Source organism: Perissodus microlepis, chromosome 12, assembly GCF_051167445.1.
Source record: "Perissodus microlepis isolate ML-2025 ecotype Zambia chromosome 12, ASM5116744v1, whole genome shotgun sequence".
In the NCBI taxonomy this organism is placed as follows: domain Eukaryota; kingdom Metazoa; phylum Chordata; class Actinopteri; order Cichliformes; family Cichlidae; genus Perissodus; species Perissodus microlepis.
This window is the reverse complement of record NC_140472.1, coordinates 34,648,259-34,668,639: the sequence shown is the minus strand read 5'-3', so window position 1 is coordinate 34,668,639 and position 20,381 is coordinate 34,648,259. Positions and strand designations below refer to the sequence as shown.

Genomic DNA, 20,381 nt, shown 5'->3' with positions numbered 1-20,381 from the left:
TACTAGGTGCATTTCAAAATATTGTCAATAGTGCTTAATGGTACTTGAGACAACAATTTTTTCTTCCCTGAATTAAGTTGAAGTAGTTGTAGCAACTAACCAGAGGTTGAGGATGTTGCACGCTTAACCTCTCGGTGACCACTTGGTTGCCAAAATTCCTACATTCAATTGCAAGGGAATTGCACGGGTCACCTAGTGGGAGGCAACCTCCAAGTCATTGTGCTCCAACTCAGACTGATTGCAATCACTCTCAACAGACATAATTGCCATCAAATATATAAAAACTCTTTATATTCAGTAGAGTCCATCTATGCTAAAGTCATCTGCAATGCATCTCTTTGTGGTTAGACTTCACTCAGCTGGTTGTATTCTGATAACGTTCCTGACACAGATGCAGGGCCGCCAAGCATCGTTTTCATATTTGAACTCATTCCTGCAGCAACGTTGTCACTATTTGTGAAGTCATTTCTTCCAGTCTGAGGTTCCGGCTGGACTCTGAATGATAATGGGAATTTCTGTATGTGCAGCTGGCAACAGATTTGCACGAGACGTTTGTACAATATTATCTTTATTCATGACCATTTGGATGTTTTGTTGCTCACAAAAACACAGATACACCCTCACACGGTCTGGGCATGTTGAAATATCTCTTGATTTAAAAAGGAAAAAAAGACAAAGAAAAAAGCAGGACAGAAAAAAAACTCAACAATTTTAAAAGCATACACACAACCACCACTTTTCCCCACTGATTCAACACTAACACAATTAAGGTCCTAAAGGGAATATACACTCAGTGATCAGAACAATGAAACTACTGGTCTGTGAAAGATGGTGTTTTCTGTCAATGTGGAATGAACGCTGGAGATGGAGGGCTTTCACTTGGCACAGCTTTGGTTCATCTAATCATGGAAATGATTAGCTTGAGTCATGCCCTGCAGAACTTTTGCAAAAAGCAGCAAACATCAGAGGCACATAATAAATTAAGAAAATGGGGCATTTGCTGAACATATAAAGCTGCCTTGGTTTCAACACATTAAGGAATTTAATGCTAAGTAGACACTCAAAAGCCACTTCATCCTGTCATTAGAAGAAGATAAACAAAGAATAGTTGTAGGAATGTTCAAGGAAATTAGTTTGCCATTAGACTCGGGAGCATATTAATTTTGAACTGTACTTCTGCTTTTGTGCATAGCCAGAATACTTATTGTCTCTGAACTCCCCTCGAGCTTGTGGTGGTTCAAGGTGGTACTAAGCAGAGACTCTATTGTTCTGGTCACTGAGCATATAAAACACAGAGATGGAAGGCAAGTATCAGCTTTTGAAAGTAGAACAAAAAGAAATCAGAAAAGTATTAAACAGAGATTCTGTCCAAAATCACTCACTATTCCAGACTAGCTTAAAAAGCAGGAATGAGCTTAGTTGGGAAATTGCTTTCCGATATTCACTGGACACCATTTACACATTATTCTAAGGCAGTCACATAAATGAATTCATTTTTAATCATTTAACTACAAGAAAAATTAGAAGTCGTGACCATCTATAGTTTTCAGGTCATGTTAATGAGTCATTTTAACATACTTGATAATTTTTGATCACTGTACATAGACATTAATTCTCACTAGACAGCTGGACGACATTAGAGGAAAAAAAAGGGAGAATAGAAATTTGTAGCCTAAAAGAGAAATAATGAACCATTTTGGACAAATATGCATCTTTTCTCAAAGACACTATCAAAAAATAGACCAGAGTAATCCTGTATTTGTTTTTAAAAATAAATAGTACTACAGCGTGTGCGTCGTACAATGGAGCAGCGTTCACAGACCTTGAAGACACATCTAGCTCCTTTCAGGATGGGATGAATTCAGAGCATATGCTTTGCACTCACGAATTCTCACCATCCTTCCCGTCAGCAACAACAACACAGACTGTTCGTCTCAGTCTACACAGCTAAGCATTAAGCTACAAGTACGTCATATCACAGGTAGCAAATCATATGAGAACACAAATAAAGTGGCTGCCATAAAGTCACTAGCAACCAGTTTGAGACCACGTTCAGACTGGTCTGCGTAAGAAGATGCTTCTCTTATTCATTCTCTCCAATAAGGCAGTGCATAAGTCATCATGGGTTAGATTGCCATGTGTGCCACACCAGGTCACAAATGTCCCCCGTCCCCCCCGCCCCTCCCTTTTTTTTCTTTTGTAAATGATGTCACTAGGCCACTTTATTAGATACACCTTGGAGTACTAGGCTGAACCTCATTTTGCCACAGGTAGGCACGAGGTGTTTAAACAAAGGTCAGCTGGTGATAATGGCCCCAAAGTGGACCAAGGAAATATCCTTTCCATCTTAATATTATGAATCCGAGTCGGACTCTTTCCCAGTGGGTGATGGACTCTGGCTCTTTGTCACCAATTCTGTTGTACTCAAGGTGTAGCCAAGTGTCAGAAGGCTTTCACTTGGGTGTTCTCAGAATCTCATCTCTGCTTTTCGCAGATGATGTGGTTCTGTTGGCTTCATCGGGTGATGGCTTCCAGCTCGCACTGGAACGGTTCACAGTCGAGTGTGAAGCGGTGGAAATGAGAATCAGCACCTCCAAATCTGAGGCCATGGTCCTCAGCTGGAAAAGGGTGGAGTGCCCACTCTGGGTCAGGGACGAGTTCAAGCCCCAAGTGGAGGACTTTAAGTATCTCGAGGTCTTGTTCACGAGTGACGGGAGAAGGGAGCGGGAGATTGACAGGCGATGCTGCAGCTGCAGTGATGCTGGCGTTGTACTGGTCCAGGGTGGTGTAGAGAGAGCTGAGTGTAAAAGCAAATCTCTCAATTTACCATTCGACCTACGTCCCTACCCTCAGCTATGGCCACGAGCTGTGGGTAGTGACCGAAAGAACGAGATCGCGGATACAAGTGGTGGAAATGAGCTTCCTCTGAAGGGTGGCTGGCCTCTCCCTTAGAGATAGTGTAAGGAGCTCAGACATCTGGTAGGGGCTCAGATTAGAGCCGCTGCTCCTCCACATCGAAAGGAGCCAATTGAGGTGGATCAGGTCTGATAAGGATGCCTCCTGGGCACCTCCTGGGTGAGGTGTTCTGGACATGTCCCACCTGGAGGAGTCCCTGGGGCAGACCCCCCAAGGCTGGCCTGGGAACGCCTTGGTGTTCCACCGGACAAGGTGGGCAGGGAGAGAGAGGTCTGGGGTTCTCTGCTTAGGCTGCTACCCCGGAGAAGCAGATGGATGGATCAGTCTTAATATTACTACAGAGAAATAGACCAGCCCATCTGGCACCAACAACCTTCAGGTGGTCACTCCGAACATGTCTGCACACCTGGATGCTTAGATATCTCTGTTAACAAGCTGAACAGGTGTACCCAATAAAGTGTCTAAGATTTGTCGCAGGTCTGTCTGTTTTAATGTCATCAGGCTTTTTCAGAGGCACATCTGTTTAAATCTGGTAATTAAACTTCTGGTCTCCCTAATATATAACAAACGTGTCAATAAATTGTTATTTTACCACTAGTGGCAGGAATTAGAGGCATTAAGACATTTCATTAGAAACTTGATTATAAACCTTGCCTAAATTTTGTGCTGACAATCACAGAGGTAATAGATAATCTGATGAATAGCCCTTCACAATTTAAAATAGGACACCGTTCGCTTCCTTGCTTTCAGTAAAAACCTACAATCTCCATTCTATTAAAAAAAGTCCACATTTGTGTCCCATTAAATAAACAATATTTAAGAACATGTAGGTGCAAACACAAAAGAACACACATGCTACTACACAAAATAGTCACATGCAAGCTACACAAAGGTACCAAGAGATCACAAAAAGTATTTCACAGTAATTCATCCCAACGTGATTCTTTTTTTTTTCACCACAGGCACCAAAAAGTACAAATTCATTACATTCAAAACTGGACCTTCACACTTGTTTGTGCTAAATGTGTTTGCTGGAGTGTTGTGTACCTCAGCAGTGTTGTGTTTAAGTTGTTGTTGATGACGTCTTTGGCAGTAAAATCAAAACGGCTCACTGCTTGAATGAGAGAAAAGTGTAACAGCTACATAACAAAATGAGAAACGCACCAAAATGTGGAACGAATATCTATTTTTGGCTTAACTAATGGTACAACTAGTACTTTGAAGCTGAAAAACAAAAATATGTGAGTATTGTCTGATGTCTTAGTATTAATTATCAAATGCACCATCTGGATCTTGATTTTGTTCATTTAATATTTACAGTTTTTATTTTTCTGCAGGTATTTATTTTTTCTTTTTAAGAAGTTAAACCAGGAATGATGCTATAAAATATGTTATTTGGACGCTGTAGCGAAACTTGTTCTTTATATTAGCATTAATATTTTAAAAAAACAACCTTGTTGTGGCTGTGATGTATCCATGCTGTGGCTTGCTTGGATAAGAGAGGCTGGATTTGCTACATGCACTTTGGATCCAAGTTTAGATCTCGTAAGTGCCCAGAGTTCCCAGTCTTAACTTAAATTTTAAGCGCTCTTGAGCCACTCTTCAGTTCTTTATTTTTGCTTCCAAGAAGCCAGATTTTCTTCTCATTCTTTTAAAGCAAACCTTCTCCAGGCTTTCTGAAGGTCTTTCAAAGTTTTTCTTTGGACATTGACTGCTTTTTCACTCATTTCAATCCTCTGATTATTTTTAGAGCAAGCTTTTGTTGTTTTGTTAAGCCACTTGAATGACTCATAGGTCAGTATTAAGTGTAAAAACTGCACTTTAATCGAGGGATGAAATATCTGCAGCAGCTGAACAGTATCTAAAAGTCAGGTTCTTAGAAAGAGATGCGTCTCTTCAGGACTTCAGATCCATCTGGCCCTCCATCCATATATTGTTCACTAGTGTCATCACAAATGGTCTCAGTGGACACGTTGGCTGCCAGGAAGCCATTTTTGAAGGGAAACAGTGGAAAAAGGCTGAGGTAAGAGAAATTACACACAAATCAGTGGCAACAGGTCTGATGGCGTGATGAACCTAAACCTAAACGGTATAACTGTGATGGCTTATAGCCATCAGGAGCGCTGTCATGGTTTGGGGCTGCATTTCAAGCAGTTGTGTTGGAGATCTTCTCAGAATTGATGAATTACGAGCACGGAAAATTGAACCACCATCTGAAAAGCACGTGGACTGGCAACTCCTACATTTTTCAGCATGACAGTGATCCCAAACACAGTGCCTATGCAGTAAAAGCATACCAGGATAGAAAAACGCACACTGGAACAATATATTAAAGCAGGCTGGGAACGTCTTGACGGAGACCGGAATAAAAGGCAGAAACATTCAGAGAAGAGCTTTGAATGTCCTTCCGGGAGCCTGGAGAACTATTCCTGAAGACTACTTAAAGAAATAACAAGAATAAACAAAGCTTGCCTTATACACTGTATTTCAGTTTATGCTGTCCACAAATCCCTGCACCGGTTTCCCCAGCAAAATATGAAGAAATGAGTGGTGGCTCAAGACTTTTGCACAGTACTGTAAATTTTATTATTATTTCACGAGAATTCATATTTGAAGTACTGATTTGATTAAAGGACCAGTGGCACCCAATGCTCTAACTTAAAAAACACTCAGCTATGCTGAGTATATGTTTCTTTGCCCACATTCACGCTGCATTTTTTTTCTCTCTACAGTGAATTATGAATTCTTTTGGCATGTATAATCAATATGGCACAAAGTTGAATTTGAGTAGCAGTATGAAGTGAAGAAGTGAGCAGGCTGTTTGGGGTCAAATCAGGGTTACAAAGGATCCTTGTTAATACATGTGTCAACTATCATACGGATATAGTCTAAAGGGAGACATGCACCCTCTTCACCAGACATGTCGAGGCCAGCGGTTATGTTGTTAGCAGTTACATTAAATGGCAGAATACGTTATGACCACAAAGACCAAGGGTGTGACTGCAGTGTAAAGGTTAGCGGGAGTTATAAAATGCCTGGAAACCATGTCTGGCACCATAATAAAACGGTGTAAAGATGGCAGTTTGTTTTTGATATTTCTAAACAAGACAGAGACTTGGTCTTCATCTAATCTTTGAAAACCTAATGTTTTGGGACAATGACTCTCATATAGCAATAATTGATGACATCGAGTCCAGTACATTGTGCCCAGTGCACACAAAAAAAGTGGCGAATGGATGTCACCTCTGAGCCTTGCATTCATTCATTCATCATGCTGAGACCGCGCACCGGTCAACTGCAGGGAAGCAGCCACTTTCAAACGAGGCTAAATGTGTTTGTCTCTTATAAGTTCAGTTAGTTTCTACGTGCACGTGGATATCCGTTAACTGAACTGGTTGATGTGGACAACTTGTCAAGCGTAATTTTGCCTGCCTGTGAGAAGTGTCCGAGTTTTTTAGCATTAGCGGATCCATTTATTTCCCTCTGGGACGGCAGTGATCACTGTGCACTTACTCACAGCAGGCAAAGAGCTACAACCTGCTGTGCTGAAAGGCTTCTGCTGATTTTGCAATAATTTGATGTTTTGTTTTTTTAAAACATGACATATTCACACTAAAGCTAAAGGTTGGAGCGATATGAAGAAATTTTAGGTTGTAGAGCTCAACTTTAAAACTGAATTGTATCACATTACATGGCATATTGTGTATATATCTGTGCTGTAAAGACTCAGCAATAGAAATCTGCATGAAATTAGCATCTAAAACGTGGAAATTATTGGACTGTGAACATGTTTTATCTGAGAGGTAAATAATGCCTACCTTAACTGACACCACATGCCTTATCCTGGATGTAGTGGTATTCTTTTCATTTCGGGATGTAGAATATAATTTTCTTGCAGTCTCAGCAAGCATACGTGATTCAGCTGCACTGAGCTATATTAGTGATTCGGCTTAGCAGGTTCATGACTTCTTGGGTGACTGCTTTGTCCCTAAAAGCAGCTGTCCTGCACATTTCACTGCAGACATTCATCGTTAGAGAACGCTGACAGTGTTTCCAAAATGGATCACTGACTGCAAGTCACTGTAAACTCCAACTGTACACAAACTCAATACAGCCTGATATGAAGTTGCTCTGATGCTATTTGCAGTAACTATTTGCCTTCCCACATTCTATTTTACCCCCGCGGTGGTTTTGCCAAAAGCAGCGACTAAAATCAGTCAAGTTTCTGGGTGATTTTATTTAGTGATGGCTGGCTTGGTTAGCCTTTGCTGCACTGTTCAGGCTTACTTGAGGGGTTTTGTAGCAGGAGAGAGATGCAAACACGAGACGTGTTGCTTACTGAAAGGGTAAACTACATAAAGCAATGTTAAATTTTAACCTTTGTATAAATCGACACATATAAAGATGTCAACAAGACCAAAGCATTTAAGTGTTGGCAACCTGAATGTGTTGTGTATTTACCGAGGTACCCCTTGAAGTTGTTCTAGTTTAGATCTCACAGCTGCCAGAGTATACAATGTAAATAATGTAAAATCATGATGTTTTTGTTGATTACAGCTTTACTTTTTCTGTGATTTATAATCTTTTCTATGAATATTTTCAAAATTGCTTGAAAAAAGACATTTAGTACAAAAAGCAACTGAAGTCATTCATTGGATCATATTTACAGTGTGACGACAGCACAACAGGGTTCAAAGAGAAATTTTAAAAAATCAAATAAAATGACAGGAAAAGATTTGATGTGGTGTTTACATGGCACATTCATAAAGGGCTCATTGAAGGTTTCTGTATAAATAATGTGCATAATTGCACGTTGGTGTGTGGATGTTTACAGAGCAGATTTTAGGGTAAAATCCTGAATGAAAAATTTGTAAATGGATAATCATAGCTTTCATGATTGAAATGTCTGGTTTTCAGGGTTTTTATCAGTTTTTAGCATTATTTTGTTATCTTTTTTATCATTAACTCGGTTTTCCTGGGTCTTTTCACGTGTGTTATGAATAAATTTTCTTTTTTCCGGTACCGGTACAAGTTTTATTTTGTTGTATTTATCCGCGACACCTTAAAAGCCGGTCCATGACAATATTGTTGGGTATAAACCGGTCCGTGGCACAAAAAGGGTTGGGGACCGCTGATCTACAGGGCTTTATGCCCAAATAAAAAAACAAGTAAATGTGTCACCTGCAGAATATCTGTTGGCAAGTATCATCTTTCCTGCTTAATGTCTTTCTGTCAATAAAAAGACACAAACTGTCTTCAGTTCAAAGCAACATCTTCACAAATAATGATTCTAATGTTTTAATGTCAACAGATCATTAGCACATTTATTATGTGACCTTATTTTAGTTATCATAAGCAAAGTACATGTTGGTCATTTTTAATTCAATCTCTATAGCAGGGCTCTCAAACCTAAGCCTCTTTGTCCATCTCCAGTGTCTCTGAGAATCTTGGTGAATCTTGGTGAATATCAGAACTCGCAGCAAACACTTCTACTACTGGTGTGTTTGCTCTGCTGCTGGACTTTAATCAAAATCAAGTTGAAACCTTCATTTTTTAAGTTTTACAACCTTTAAATATCACTTTTGCACAAACAGGGTTTTTTCTGTCTTTGTGGTTTTGGAGTTACTCTGTTTCAAAGAAGGCCATCCATTTTCTTAGCTGCTTATCCGACTGTCATGGAGGATATAGTCGGCTACCCTGGACAGGTTGATTGCAGGGCTGACACAGAAAGACAGACAACCATCCGTAGCTACGCCTAAAGACCGTTCGTGTCTCCATATGCATGTTAGATCAAAAACTGCTTAATTATGGCTACTTTCATAACAAAGGCTGATTGCTCCTGCTTTACAGTCTACTACTTTTTTTCCTTTGAGTTGATTCACACAAACTTGCCTTTCTTACTGTAAAGACGTCACCTTTCTGGACCATTTTTATAGGAGCAGCTACAAACTGGGTTACAAAACAGCTTGTTGTAAGCCTCTAAATTAATGGCATAAAAATCATAGAAAAAGATTTCATATTTACTGAAATGACTTGTTAGTTGATCTCTGAAGTGAGTGTGACATGCTGTGGCTGTGATAGCAGAGCATAAAAACATGCCTCGCTTTAAAAAAGAACTGTTCTCATGTATTAATGCGTCTGTGAATATAAAAGATCGTGATGACTAATACTTGCTAATAGTTGCTACATCAACCTCCACTTCTTTTCTCAACTCCTTTATTCCTCATTTGAGCCCTTTGACTTTTATAACTTGTTTATGTTGTTTGACTTAATAAAGCAGTTCAAACATTAGGCGACACAAACACACGTGGGATTTCTCCTCGTGATCTGAAAGTTGCTTAAGGTTTCAGCAGCAGCAGCAGCGAATAATACGAGACAGATGTTGGGAGAATTTTTGTTTGTGTCGTTTGCCACACTACAAAGACATGGGAGCAGAAATTTTATTTGTATACATGAATCTTGAAATCTTCTCTGCAAGTGTCATGCTGTCATGTTTGATGCATCTTTATACATTTATACATAGAAGTTTTATATGGTGCAGATTAAAGATTAAAGGAACACCAGAACACTTGAGCATTACTGTGAAGGGATCTGGGGGCTCTTTTATGCTTTCAGGGACATTTATCAGATTTTTACGTCTATTTTTGTCTCCTATAATGAAACGTTTCTGTCGTGATCAGGGCAGTTTCTTCAAGTTTGACAGGGGCTCCTTAAAAAGTTATGAATCATTAAAAGACTAGAAATGCATTTGGAAAGGATGGCGCTCATCCCTCCACCACAGTTTTGGACCTGAAATCTTACATGATGTTGTTGGCTGCTCTTTTTTTTCCCTTTAATTTGACACCATCTGTATGTCAAGTGTGCAGCAGCCTGTTATCAAACCAATATCGACAAGTCTAATTGACCCTTCTGCAACGAACAGCAGGAATATTAAGTCCTGTCCTTGATGGCTACAAACCAGCACGTGTGTCACATCGTGTGCATCTGAAGTGATAAGATTACAACCAAAGGCTGTGTTCCCCTCAACACTAGTCACTTAAAGATGTGAATTTATTATTTTTATTTATTTTCTTGCCTTGAAATCTTGTATTGTATTGAAATCTTGGAAATTTTCCATCTCACCATCCGCTTGTAAAATCTATTTAAGGGAGCCTCGTGGTTTTCTTAGGCACAGCACAGCATGATTTAAGATTCAAATATCTTTCCTCACCACCTACAACAAAGTGTGTGTGTGCGTCCTCAAATAGACACTGCAGTCACACCCCCACTACTGCAAGATGCCTTTTCCAGGTCCTCCATGACCAAATCCTGCTCGGTGACATGGTTGATTCGCCTGGACGTGTTCTTTTCCAAGCTGTTGAGAGAGATGGGTTCCAGGCAGGTCTGTGCATTATTCGCAGGGAGGACAGAGTTTCCCTGCAGCCTGTGCGAGTAGGTTTTCCTCCGCTGGCCGTCGGCTGTGCACAGGCTGAACTTGAACACGGCTTGAAAGCCTCTGCGGAAATTCTCATTGAAGAAACCGTAGATGATGGGGTTGACGCTGCTGTTGAAGAAGGCCAGCCAGTGGGCAAAGGGGTAGATGTAAATGTTGATGATCCTGTACTGCTGCTCAGTCAGCCTGGCGTAGTCGCTCAACATCATGAGAGTCCACAGAGGCAGCCAGGACAGGATGAAGAGCAAAGCAACTATGAGAAGCATTTTAATGACGCGTTGCTTTTTCTTGGACACCGTGTGGCGGTTCTCGTGGCCCGGCTTTCCTCCCGTTGGAACTGCTGTTTTGAAAAGCGTAATCCCAATCCGGGCGTACATGATCACAATGAGGGAAAGAGGGGCAAGATAGATGTTGGCAAACAGGACTGTGGTGTAAATCTTTCTCATGTCTTGGTTTGGCCAGTTCTCTCTGCACCAATAAAAAGGAATAGTTTTGTTATCATATCCCAGCCACACCCGGATGGTTTGCTCCTTGGTCACTTGTAGCATCACCCCAGAGGGACACATGATGGATACGGCCAGAACCCAGATGATAACTATTATCAGCGTGGCTGTGGAGATGGTCAGCTTTTGCTTGAATGGGTAGACGATGCATCTGAACCTGCAAGAGGGTACAAAAGGTGATGGTTAAGATGCATGTAGGCATTTAAAATACTTTTTCTGACTACATGAGCATGTGCGTCTGAAAAGCTACATGGCGTTCACATCATATTGCACTAAAGGTCACTGTGCACCTGGCATGCTGTTTGAATAAATGCTGCTGATTAGCTCATTAGGACATTAAGGTTTACGAGGACTATTTTTGTGTCATTTTCCTTTGTTTTCAAAGCCTTAAGAAGCACAAATGTGTTCTTTAAGGTTCAAGGTTCTTTATTTGTCACATGCATAGTTATACAAGTATAACACACAGTGAAATGTAACCTGACACGCTCCTCGACATGTGCAAAAATGGGGGGGTAGAGGAAGAATATATATATATATATATATATATATATATATATATGTGTACATTGGGTGAGTAGTAGCAGCAAGCAGGTGAATTCTGTACATTAATATGAATAGACATCTGACTATTTTACAGGATATACAATATAAACATATTTAAAATTAAAGGAATTTGAAATGTACATTGTGCCTGGGTTTAGAGTGTCTGGAAGAGAGTCCTGTCTCAGTCAATTATAGATGATGTGAGAGGGCGGGTGTGTGTGTGTTTAGGGCCCGGATGGCTTGGGGATAGAAGCTCCTCTTGAGTCTCTCTGTCCTTGCCCGGATGATGTGGAACCTTCTACCAGATTGCAGAAGTTGGAACAGTTTGTTGCCAGGATGGGACGGGTCCTTCAGTATCTGCGCTGCTCTAGTCCGGCATCTCCTGGTGTAGGTGTCCTGAAGCGGGGGGAGAGCAATCCTGCAGCAGCGTTCTGCTGTACGGATCACTCTCTGGAGAGCTTTTTGGTCCTTCACACAGCTGTTCCCAAACCACGATGTCATGTTCTGTGTGAGGATGCTCTCCACAGCGCCTGTATAGAAAATCCTGAGGATCTTTGGGGAGACCCTGAACTTCCTCAGTTGTCGTAGGTGATACAGGCGCTGCCTAGCCTTTTTGGTCTGGACCTGAATGTGGGCAGACCATGTCAGGTCTGAGGAGATGTGGACACCAAGATACTTGAAGGACTGCACCCTCTCCACTGGAGCTCCATTGATGATAATGGGCTTGTAGTCTCTGTGCTGACTCCTTCTGAAGTGAGCACTTGCCAGCTATAGTTATAGCGTACAATTCATCTAGAAATCAGCTTATATGGTCGTGTTCTCACCTCTCCATGCAAACATTACACCATCACTTTCCATTTGTTTGCAGTATCTCACAGTCATGTCAGCTGCATTGTGTCTAAGCATGCAAACTGTGTTTCAAAAGTTTCAGTTGGACTTATTTTGGTGTGGCTAATTTGCTTTGTGGATGTCATTGTGAAGTAAAGCCCTTTTTTTCTTGATGCCTGTCACTGTGCAGCGCTGGAAAAACGAGTGACTAAATAAGTTCCCCCGGGCCAGTCTGCTTTTTCGGTGTTTACAATGTCACTGCCGGGTACTTCAAAAATGCTAATGCTTCTTCTTCTGTGCCTTTTTCTCCAGCCATTGTCTGAGATGTCTTGCCCACTGACTTCACAGTAACACAACAACATATAATCAAAAGCTTCAATCCAACTGGAGATGCTGTGCAAACCTTCAACCTGCATGACTCTCGGAGTTTAAAATGAATTGCTCGTAGACTGAAAAGATATTTTGGTATTAAATTAGTCATGATGACACAGTGCAGTGTAATGTGACAGCAGTAAGGTAAAGGCACAGAAGATGAGACTGAGTGATTACTGGCTCACTGAACAATGACAACAAAGGTGACAACACACAGCTCTGTGTTTCCTTGTCCTTTCAAATTTAATTCTAAGTATGTAGCTGATGGATATTGAAGGTGACTTTCAATTCTGTATGTCAAAGCATTTCAAAATCTGTCCATCCCAGAGGCACAGACAGCCTCTAGTGATATCAAATAGTGATGGAGTGATATCGCTGCATGTCTAGTGTCTGAGGACAGAGAGATGATAATATACAGCGCTGTCATTTTACACCATGCAGAGCTTTTGTCACCCTCATATTTACACCTTCTAACTCCACTTAGGATGTGGGGCTTTTTGTGGGGCTCGAGTGCTGGCGACAGACTGGATTCTAAAGCCTCTTGCTTTGGTTTGTAAAGCGATTAAGCAGGATTAACATCCAACTGTTGACATCTTTGTGGACGGCAATGAAGCAATTCAAATGAAGACATGTGCCAGTTAAAGATAATAAAGCTGCACAAGCCTGTCCGGCTTATGTCTTTCTCAACAAGACATCACAAAACAGATTTCACTGACATTTGTTGAATTTGAAAAAAAGGGGCAGGATAGTTGTTTTGTTTTTTAATTTATTTATTTTTTGCCACTTGAGGGAAACAAGCAGATAAAATTTGAATATAAATGCTTCTTTACACAGCCGCCACTTATGGCTAAGTAAGACTGGCAGTGTTTTACAGACGTGTCTCTGTGATCTAAGCCTGCAGTCCAATATTCTCCAACTTCAAGCATTATGAAGAACCCTGCACTACAGGCAGTTTTAAGGATTGTTTTTGGTCTCTTTTTGCACCCAAGAGAAAATCTTTCCTCCTTTAGCTGACAGATGCTCCGTATCCAGTTCCACCTGATTAGTACTCTAAGCGATCGGTGTGAGTAACAACTACATTCTCTTCCACTAGAGGGCAGCACAACTACCTGCTCTTATTAAATGGGTTGCCAACCGCCAGTAAAACAGAAGACAAAGAAGAAATTATGTCATGCTGTGAGTGAGATAACGCAGCATGTAATAGCAATAGATACATATTTGAAAAGGAAAAGTGGTCAATCCGACCTGGGTCCTGGAGAAAATTCTCACCCAGATGAAGGCAGGAGTAGTGGTCAGAAGAAAGCAAAAAAAGGTACACTGGGGACAAACCGAGCCAATTCCACTGTGCCTGGTGAAAAATGATCAATATGCTTCTTGTGACACTTTTGTTTGGTGGTGTGCCGTGTGATTTTTCTAATGTGAAATATGTGCCGTGGCTCCAAAAGGTTGGGAAACACTGCCGCACTGCCAACAATCATATGACCCCCTATGAGCAGCACTTTGGCGACAGTGGGAAGGAAAAACTCCCGGCAGAACCAGGCTCAGGGGGGGGCGGGGCCATCTGCCCTGACTGGTGAGAGAAGGACGACCGGATGAAGACAAAGGTTCTCTGTTTGCTCAGTAGTTGTTCAGCCCATGCACTCTGTTACTGCAATGGTACAAATCTCCTGTAACACTCACCAAGAGGCTGGGACGTAACTAACTGTGATGGCTTAGGTGCATTTCTGCACACACGAGATAAGAGGAGACAGGATCTACTCTTTCCGTCACTGACATGCGTGTAATCCTCGATTAGAGGACACAAATAGATGTATGTCAGCTATCTGTGGTGTTTGGGGCCAGCAGGGTGCCCAACTCAGGCCAGATGGGCTGCAGAAAGTATAGAAACAAGGGGATTTTATGGGAATTTTGATAATCCCCATAAAATTATCTCAGAACTCAGAAGCTGCACTTTCCTGTTTCTTTGCATCAGAGCACTACCATTTACTTGCCTACTGTCATCAACGTCTTCTTGTTTGGGCTGCTGCTTTTAGCGTTTGCCACAGTCTCACTCTTTTCCTCCTGCCTGGCAGCTTCATATTCAAAATCTTTTGTCCAGTATCTCCAGCATCCCTAAACCGTCTTACCCGTGCCTCTCTACCTTTGTCTCCATACTTTTTAACCTGAGCTAGCCCCCTGTCCCTCTAATCCCGTCCTTCCTGGTCTCTCCAAATTAAGTTTTACTATCTTCAGCTCGACCTCTTGTCTTTTTATCAGTGCCATCACCACAGCAGGTCTTCCTACCATTTTATAAACCTTCCCTTTCACTCTTGTGATAGAAGGGTAGCAGCAAATCACCCCTGACACTCATCTCCACCTGCTCCACCCTGCCTGTGCACTCTTCTTCGCCTCTCTTGTGCACTGCCCATCGCTTTGGATGCTTGACCCCAGGTATTTAATTTCATCCACCTTCAATATCTTTACTCCTTACATGTTCACCTTTCCTTCTGCCTCCCTCTCATTCACACACGTATTCTGTTTTGCTTCTGCAGACCTTCCTTCCCCTTCTCTCCAGAGCATACCTCCCCGCTACAGATTCTCCTCCATCTGCTTCCAACTCTCACTGCAGATCTCAAAGTTGTCTGCAAACATCATAGTCCACAGAAACTCCTGCGTAACCTCACTTGTCAACCTGTCCATCACTACTGCAAACGATCCCACGCTCAACTTAAACCCATCTGTCACTCCTCACACCTTACCACTGTCTTTCCTATGCCCCCCTCACATACCTCTGACTTCCTCATGCAGTACCACAGTTCTTCTCTCGGCACCCCATTATTATTATTATTACCCATCTGAGCTTTGTCATAAGCTTAATGATATCATTCACTCTAAAAGACTGTTTTAAATAAAGCTGTGGGTGGAACTGCAGGAGAACTGAAGGCTTAAATACACAAGAGGGAATCTGGGGAAACACAGCTGAGCTAAATCAGGGGAAGCATGACAGAGTGAAACAAAGCTACACGCAAAGCACATGAGACAAGGGACTGGCAAATTAAACAGGAACTAAGTGAACAGGTGACAGACTGATATATATACAAACTTGACACGAAACAAGAAACATCGAATTGACATAGAAAAAGAAATCCAAACATGACATGACTGAGGAGACGGAGAGGGATGACAAAGGAGGACGAGAATATAAAAATAGTACAAACAGATTCCAAACGAGAGATGCTTACAACTAAAAGGAATCATGACAGGGCTTCAAAGTACTTAATTACACAAATTCATGGAAAGCACATACTGAACAAATTGCATAAAAGATGCTGCGACCTTTATATTTTTCAAAAGCAGCTTAAAAGATAAAATACATCTACGTTACCTGTCAACAGCAATAGCAACGAGCGTGAAGACAGAAGCTGACACAGAGATGCCTTGAACCATGCCGCTCATTTTGCAGACCAAGCTTCCGAAAGGCCATCCTGTTGACAAGAGAGATGCACTCAGCTGATTTACTACTGAGACGACAAACTGTGACAGTTGGCATGATGACTGTAGCCCCAGGCTGTGACTCTCATGTAATGGCATACTTCTGGGACACAGAGGAAACCATCAGTTCCTCTAAGAAATATTTAACCAGTGAGTTCTGAAAAAGCCAGAAGGCCATTTAGAAAACACTTTTCAAAACAACCTTTTAATAATCCAGACCATAGTGTTAAACACTGCCGGTTAATCTGGAAGGACTAATGTAATTATGTGACCCCCATGTATGCTAAGGCCTGAGAGGCACGACTGCTCTGCATGATAGTTTTCCAGTACCTATTATATAAATTCTGGAAAAGAATAAGAAACGAGAAAACAAAGACTACACCCACAAACTCACCAGTGTACGCTGAAGCTGAGGGGATTTGTCTTATGCCATAAGCAAGTGTTTTGATTGGGAACCATATGTAATCAGTGATGCTGGCAACAGTAACACCTACAGTGTTGATGTTTAATATGTGTAGCCTGCAGACAATCATCAGTATAGAGTGAACAGGAAGAAGAAACACGGTACTCAAGGAATCCTCAATCAGCTCTTTGTGCATGAATAGTTTAGTAAAATCTGCAGAAAATGCTTTTAACCATTCAGTGAAACGTGTGAATCGCTCTCCAGTTCATTCATATAGGAGCTTCAAAATAACTGCACAAACAAGCGCCCGAGAGGCCAGCAGGCTAGAAGGATGTTGATATGAACCATTTATCTGCACATGCAATTAATTGTTATACCAGATGAAGGTTGAATGAGACTAACAAACCTCATGGGGTTCCTGGCAGAGCGTGTTGTTCTTACTAGTGAAGTTTAAATCTGAGTTTTAAAATATTGGCATTTAACAGTGACGAGAAAAACATTTATAGGACGAGATTTTCAGGGAACTTTATAATAGTGTTTCTATCTCCACCCACCAGCAGTATTACTACATTTTGGGGGACCTGATGGGGGCTCTTTGACTTTGAATGAACCTGGTATTACATAAATTATCAAAGCACACCTGCAAGGAAAATGCCTTCTGCTACAGTAGACAGAAACCCAACTGTTCCCGGTTTCTAATAATAACATAAGGCATATCTCTGTTACTGGTTTAAGATATTAAAAATGTATATCTAGGAAACAGAATAAGGGATTTGAAAGAGGAGGGAATTTGGAAGTCACCTTTTCACAATTCTTGTTTTTGAACTATGTAAATTATTTGAGGATTAAGCCTCGCACAGCTGGGAGCACAACGATCTGGAAGTTTGCTCTCTTACATGGATGATGTCAGATAAATATAATGGTAGAAATAACTGGACTGAAAGCGTATTTTTATTTCACTGTGTATATGTTTACCTCCTTGTCTTCCTTTCTTTCATTTTTTTAAGGAATAAACAGATTAACAAGCTGTCTACATAATACGCTCAGCTTCTAAATCCCTTTCAGAACAGAACACTCTAAATAAGGCAGAGACAGACCCACTTTCATCAAATTTCTTCTTTGTAGGCAGACAATATGCTGATATCCTGAGCTGCCATCCATCCGCATACTGGATTTAGAACCAGCAGACACGGTCTAGTGTCATTTTTAATTACTGTTTCCATAATAAAACATATCCTCAAACACCAATTCCTTCTTGCTGGAGGTCTGCAGTTACAGTTTTTTACAATAATTTCTATTCACAAAATGATATTATACAGGGAGTGCAGAATTATTAGGCAAGTTGTATTTTTGAGGAATAATTTTATTATATAAAATTACACAGCATCTGCCAAATCTGCTCACAATCAAGTGCTGAGCAGACGAGCAGGCAGATTTTGGGCGTCTTTAATCTTCTTGCGATGCCTCTTTCATATAGTTTGAATTGCCAGTAAGCACTGATGCAGATGACAATACCATCAATCACGGTGAACTAGAGCATCATCACATGGGCTGTAGATGAAAGCTTTCTTAGAAACTGCGGCAGATTGCGAGTAGTCCAGTCTTTTCAGAGCACTCATGGGCTAAACAAGAGCCTCTTATCACTATAGCTGAAAGAAGATAACTGTAACCGTCATCGCACTGCTTTTCATTGGGGTTGGGAAGCTTCACAGTCTCAGTGTCAAATGGAGAGCTGTACATTTTATTTATTGCTTCACTTCATTGTGTTAAAGCCCTGACCCCTGACCTCCATTAACATTAAGTCCAGTCTCGTTTCCAAAAAAGCTGAAAAAATGTGAATTAAAAATGCAGAAACACATTTTAGTATGTTCATTTTTAAATTCATGCCAGCAACATGTCTCAGAAAGGTGAGATGAGGGGCAAGTTACCTCTGGTTGCATCACCTCTCCTTTTAACAGCATTTCTAGGTGTTTTCAGCCACTGTACCCTCCCGTTGTTGTGTACATTTCAGTGTTCTTTTCTGTAACGCTACCGATCTCCGACTTGTAACCCCATGTGATGTCTGTGTTATGTGTGTAAGGTCGGGGGGGGTCCCATTTCACTGCAGGGCAACCTGCTTGTGACAAATAAAGCTGATTCTGATTCTGATTCTGAGGGCTTAGCTGTAGTTTGGAAAGCTCACATAGATTTGAGCTGCTGAGCACCCAGGAGATATCAGCATTTCGAAAATGTGCTTTATGCATCTGTTTGTTTGCATTTTAGAGTTTTTACTTGTTTTCCTGATCGCAGAGAGAGTGCTCCTGAGAGGCTGAACCTCACATTTACTTGTTTATGTACCAAAAATTCTTCATAATAGTGAGATGTTTGCACACGCAGTCCTTCAGAGTGGTGAACCTCTTCTAGTCTCTATTAAATTTGCAACCTCTCAGGAAATGTCTGTTTCTTCCAAATAATGCTACTAATTAACATCTTAGTTATCAGATGTTCCACTGTGTGTTTTTTAAAATGTATTATTATTACTTTTCATGTTTTTGTGGCCCCTGTCCTAACTTTTAATTATTGCCTACAAAATTAAATTGTGCCTTTCTCCTTTTGTCCACAATCTCTCATCAACACATTTTATCACAGAAATATATCTTTTTGGTATTTGTGAAATTTTAAATATAAATCAAACACCCAGAGTTTTCATTGACAACTGAAACTAACATACAAAAAAGGATATGCATCACATCCCAGAGCCTTTACAGGTGTGAGCAGCGCACGAGCGCAGTATCAGCAGCGGCAGCGGCTCCGATGCCTGAATGCATCGTGCATTATCACAGTGTTCAGCTGTAGGTCGCCCATGTTTGGCTGCACTCGAAGCTCGGTACACGATCACTGTAAACACATAACTATTATGCTACAAGGAGAAAAAATTATGCATAAGGTCATGTTTTCATACATGCAGCCTGAGTAACATGTGCAGACAGACAGATTACAATGGCATCTAATCTGTTCTGACGCAATAATGGAAAGCAGAGCTGAATTGAGATGTCGGAGTGATTTATTGGCCAAATGCCACTGAATTTCTCTGTATCCTACTTCCTAACACTGAAATCACTGAAAGATGGAGTGCAGGCAGACTGGTGCTGAGCTCTGCCCATTTTATGATTGACACAGCCCTTTGCGTTCCAGCTGAGAGAGCTCAATTTTCATCTCTGTGACAAAAGCTCTTTGGCCTGCTGGCGTCTGAATGAATCTTTCATTTTGTCCTCATACAAACTGCAGCTTGACTCACCTTGAACCTTTTTTCACTTTGGGCTCCCTTCTTGCTCAAATGTTTGGATCTTCAGTGGCATGAAAAATCTGCTGGAGACGCCGACGGTAATCTTTCTTGCCCTCTTAACACGGCCTCTCCACTAGGTCATGCAACATAACACACTAAAGAAACTGCAGAGAATTTACTGGAGTATATTTTTCTAAAACATCTTGTGTTATCCTATCTTGTGTAACATGAAATGTGACAAGCTGACTCACTCATGAATTCTCAGAACAGACCCAAAAAATCAAAATGTTGCAACGGGCATCTAGTGGTCGGGGTCATCACTTGTTCCTCCCTTTATTGAACCAGGCCTTCATTTTGATGTCTCCTATCCCGCTTTATCATTTCATGATTGCATGAAATTGCATGGCCATGACACCTTAATGTTGACAGAATCTTCACATAATCACCTTCTGGAGCGATCAAAAACAGTTGGTGTCACATAATAAGATGGTATATCCACATTTCAGTTTTTCAATAATCTTGCTGATAAGAGAGTCAGGTAATGTAAAGCTCTCGGTTGGTACATCCTTTGCAAAGGCTAATGCATTCTGGAAAGCAATCAGGATCCCCACGTAATTATGAGCTATAAGCATGCACCTCCCACCCAAG

The 20,381-nt window shown here is 41.1% G+C and overlaps 1 protein-coding gene across 2 annotated transcripts in view; it reads right to left on the bottom strand.

The window, feature by feature from the left end:
* Nucleotides 1-551: 551 nt before the first annotated feature.
* Nucleotides 552-20,381, bottom strand: part of npffr2a (neuropeptide FF receptor 2a) — a 32,386-nt gene continuing 12,556 nt past the window's right edge. For both annotated transcript variants that reach the window (XM_084945950.1, XM_084945951.1), the window contains exons 3-4: nt 15,959-16,058; nt 552-11,008 (exon numbers count right to left, since the gene is read on the bottom strand). In XM_084945950.1, coding sequence (XP_084802076.1) covers nt 10,156-11,008; nt 15,959-16,058 — 953 coding nt within the window. In that variant the 3' untranslated portion in view covers nt 552-10,155. The remainder of the gene's footprint in view (nt 11,009-15,958; nt 16,059-20,381) is intronic.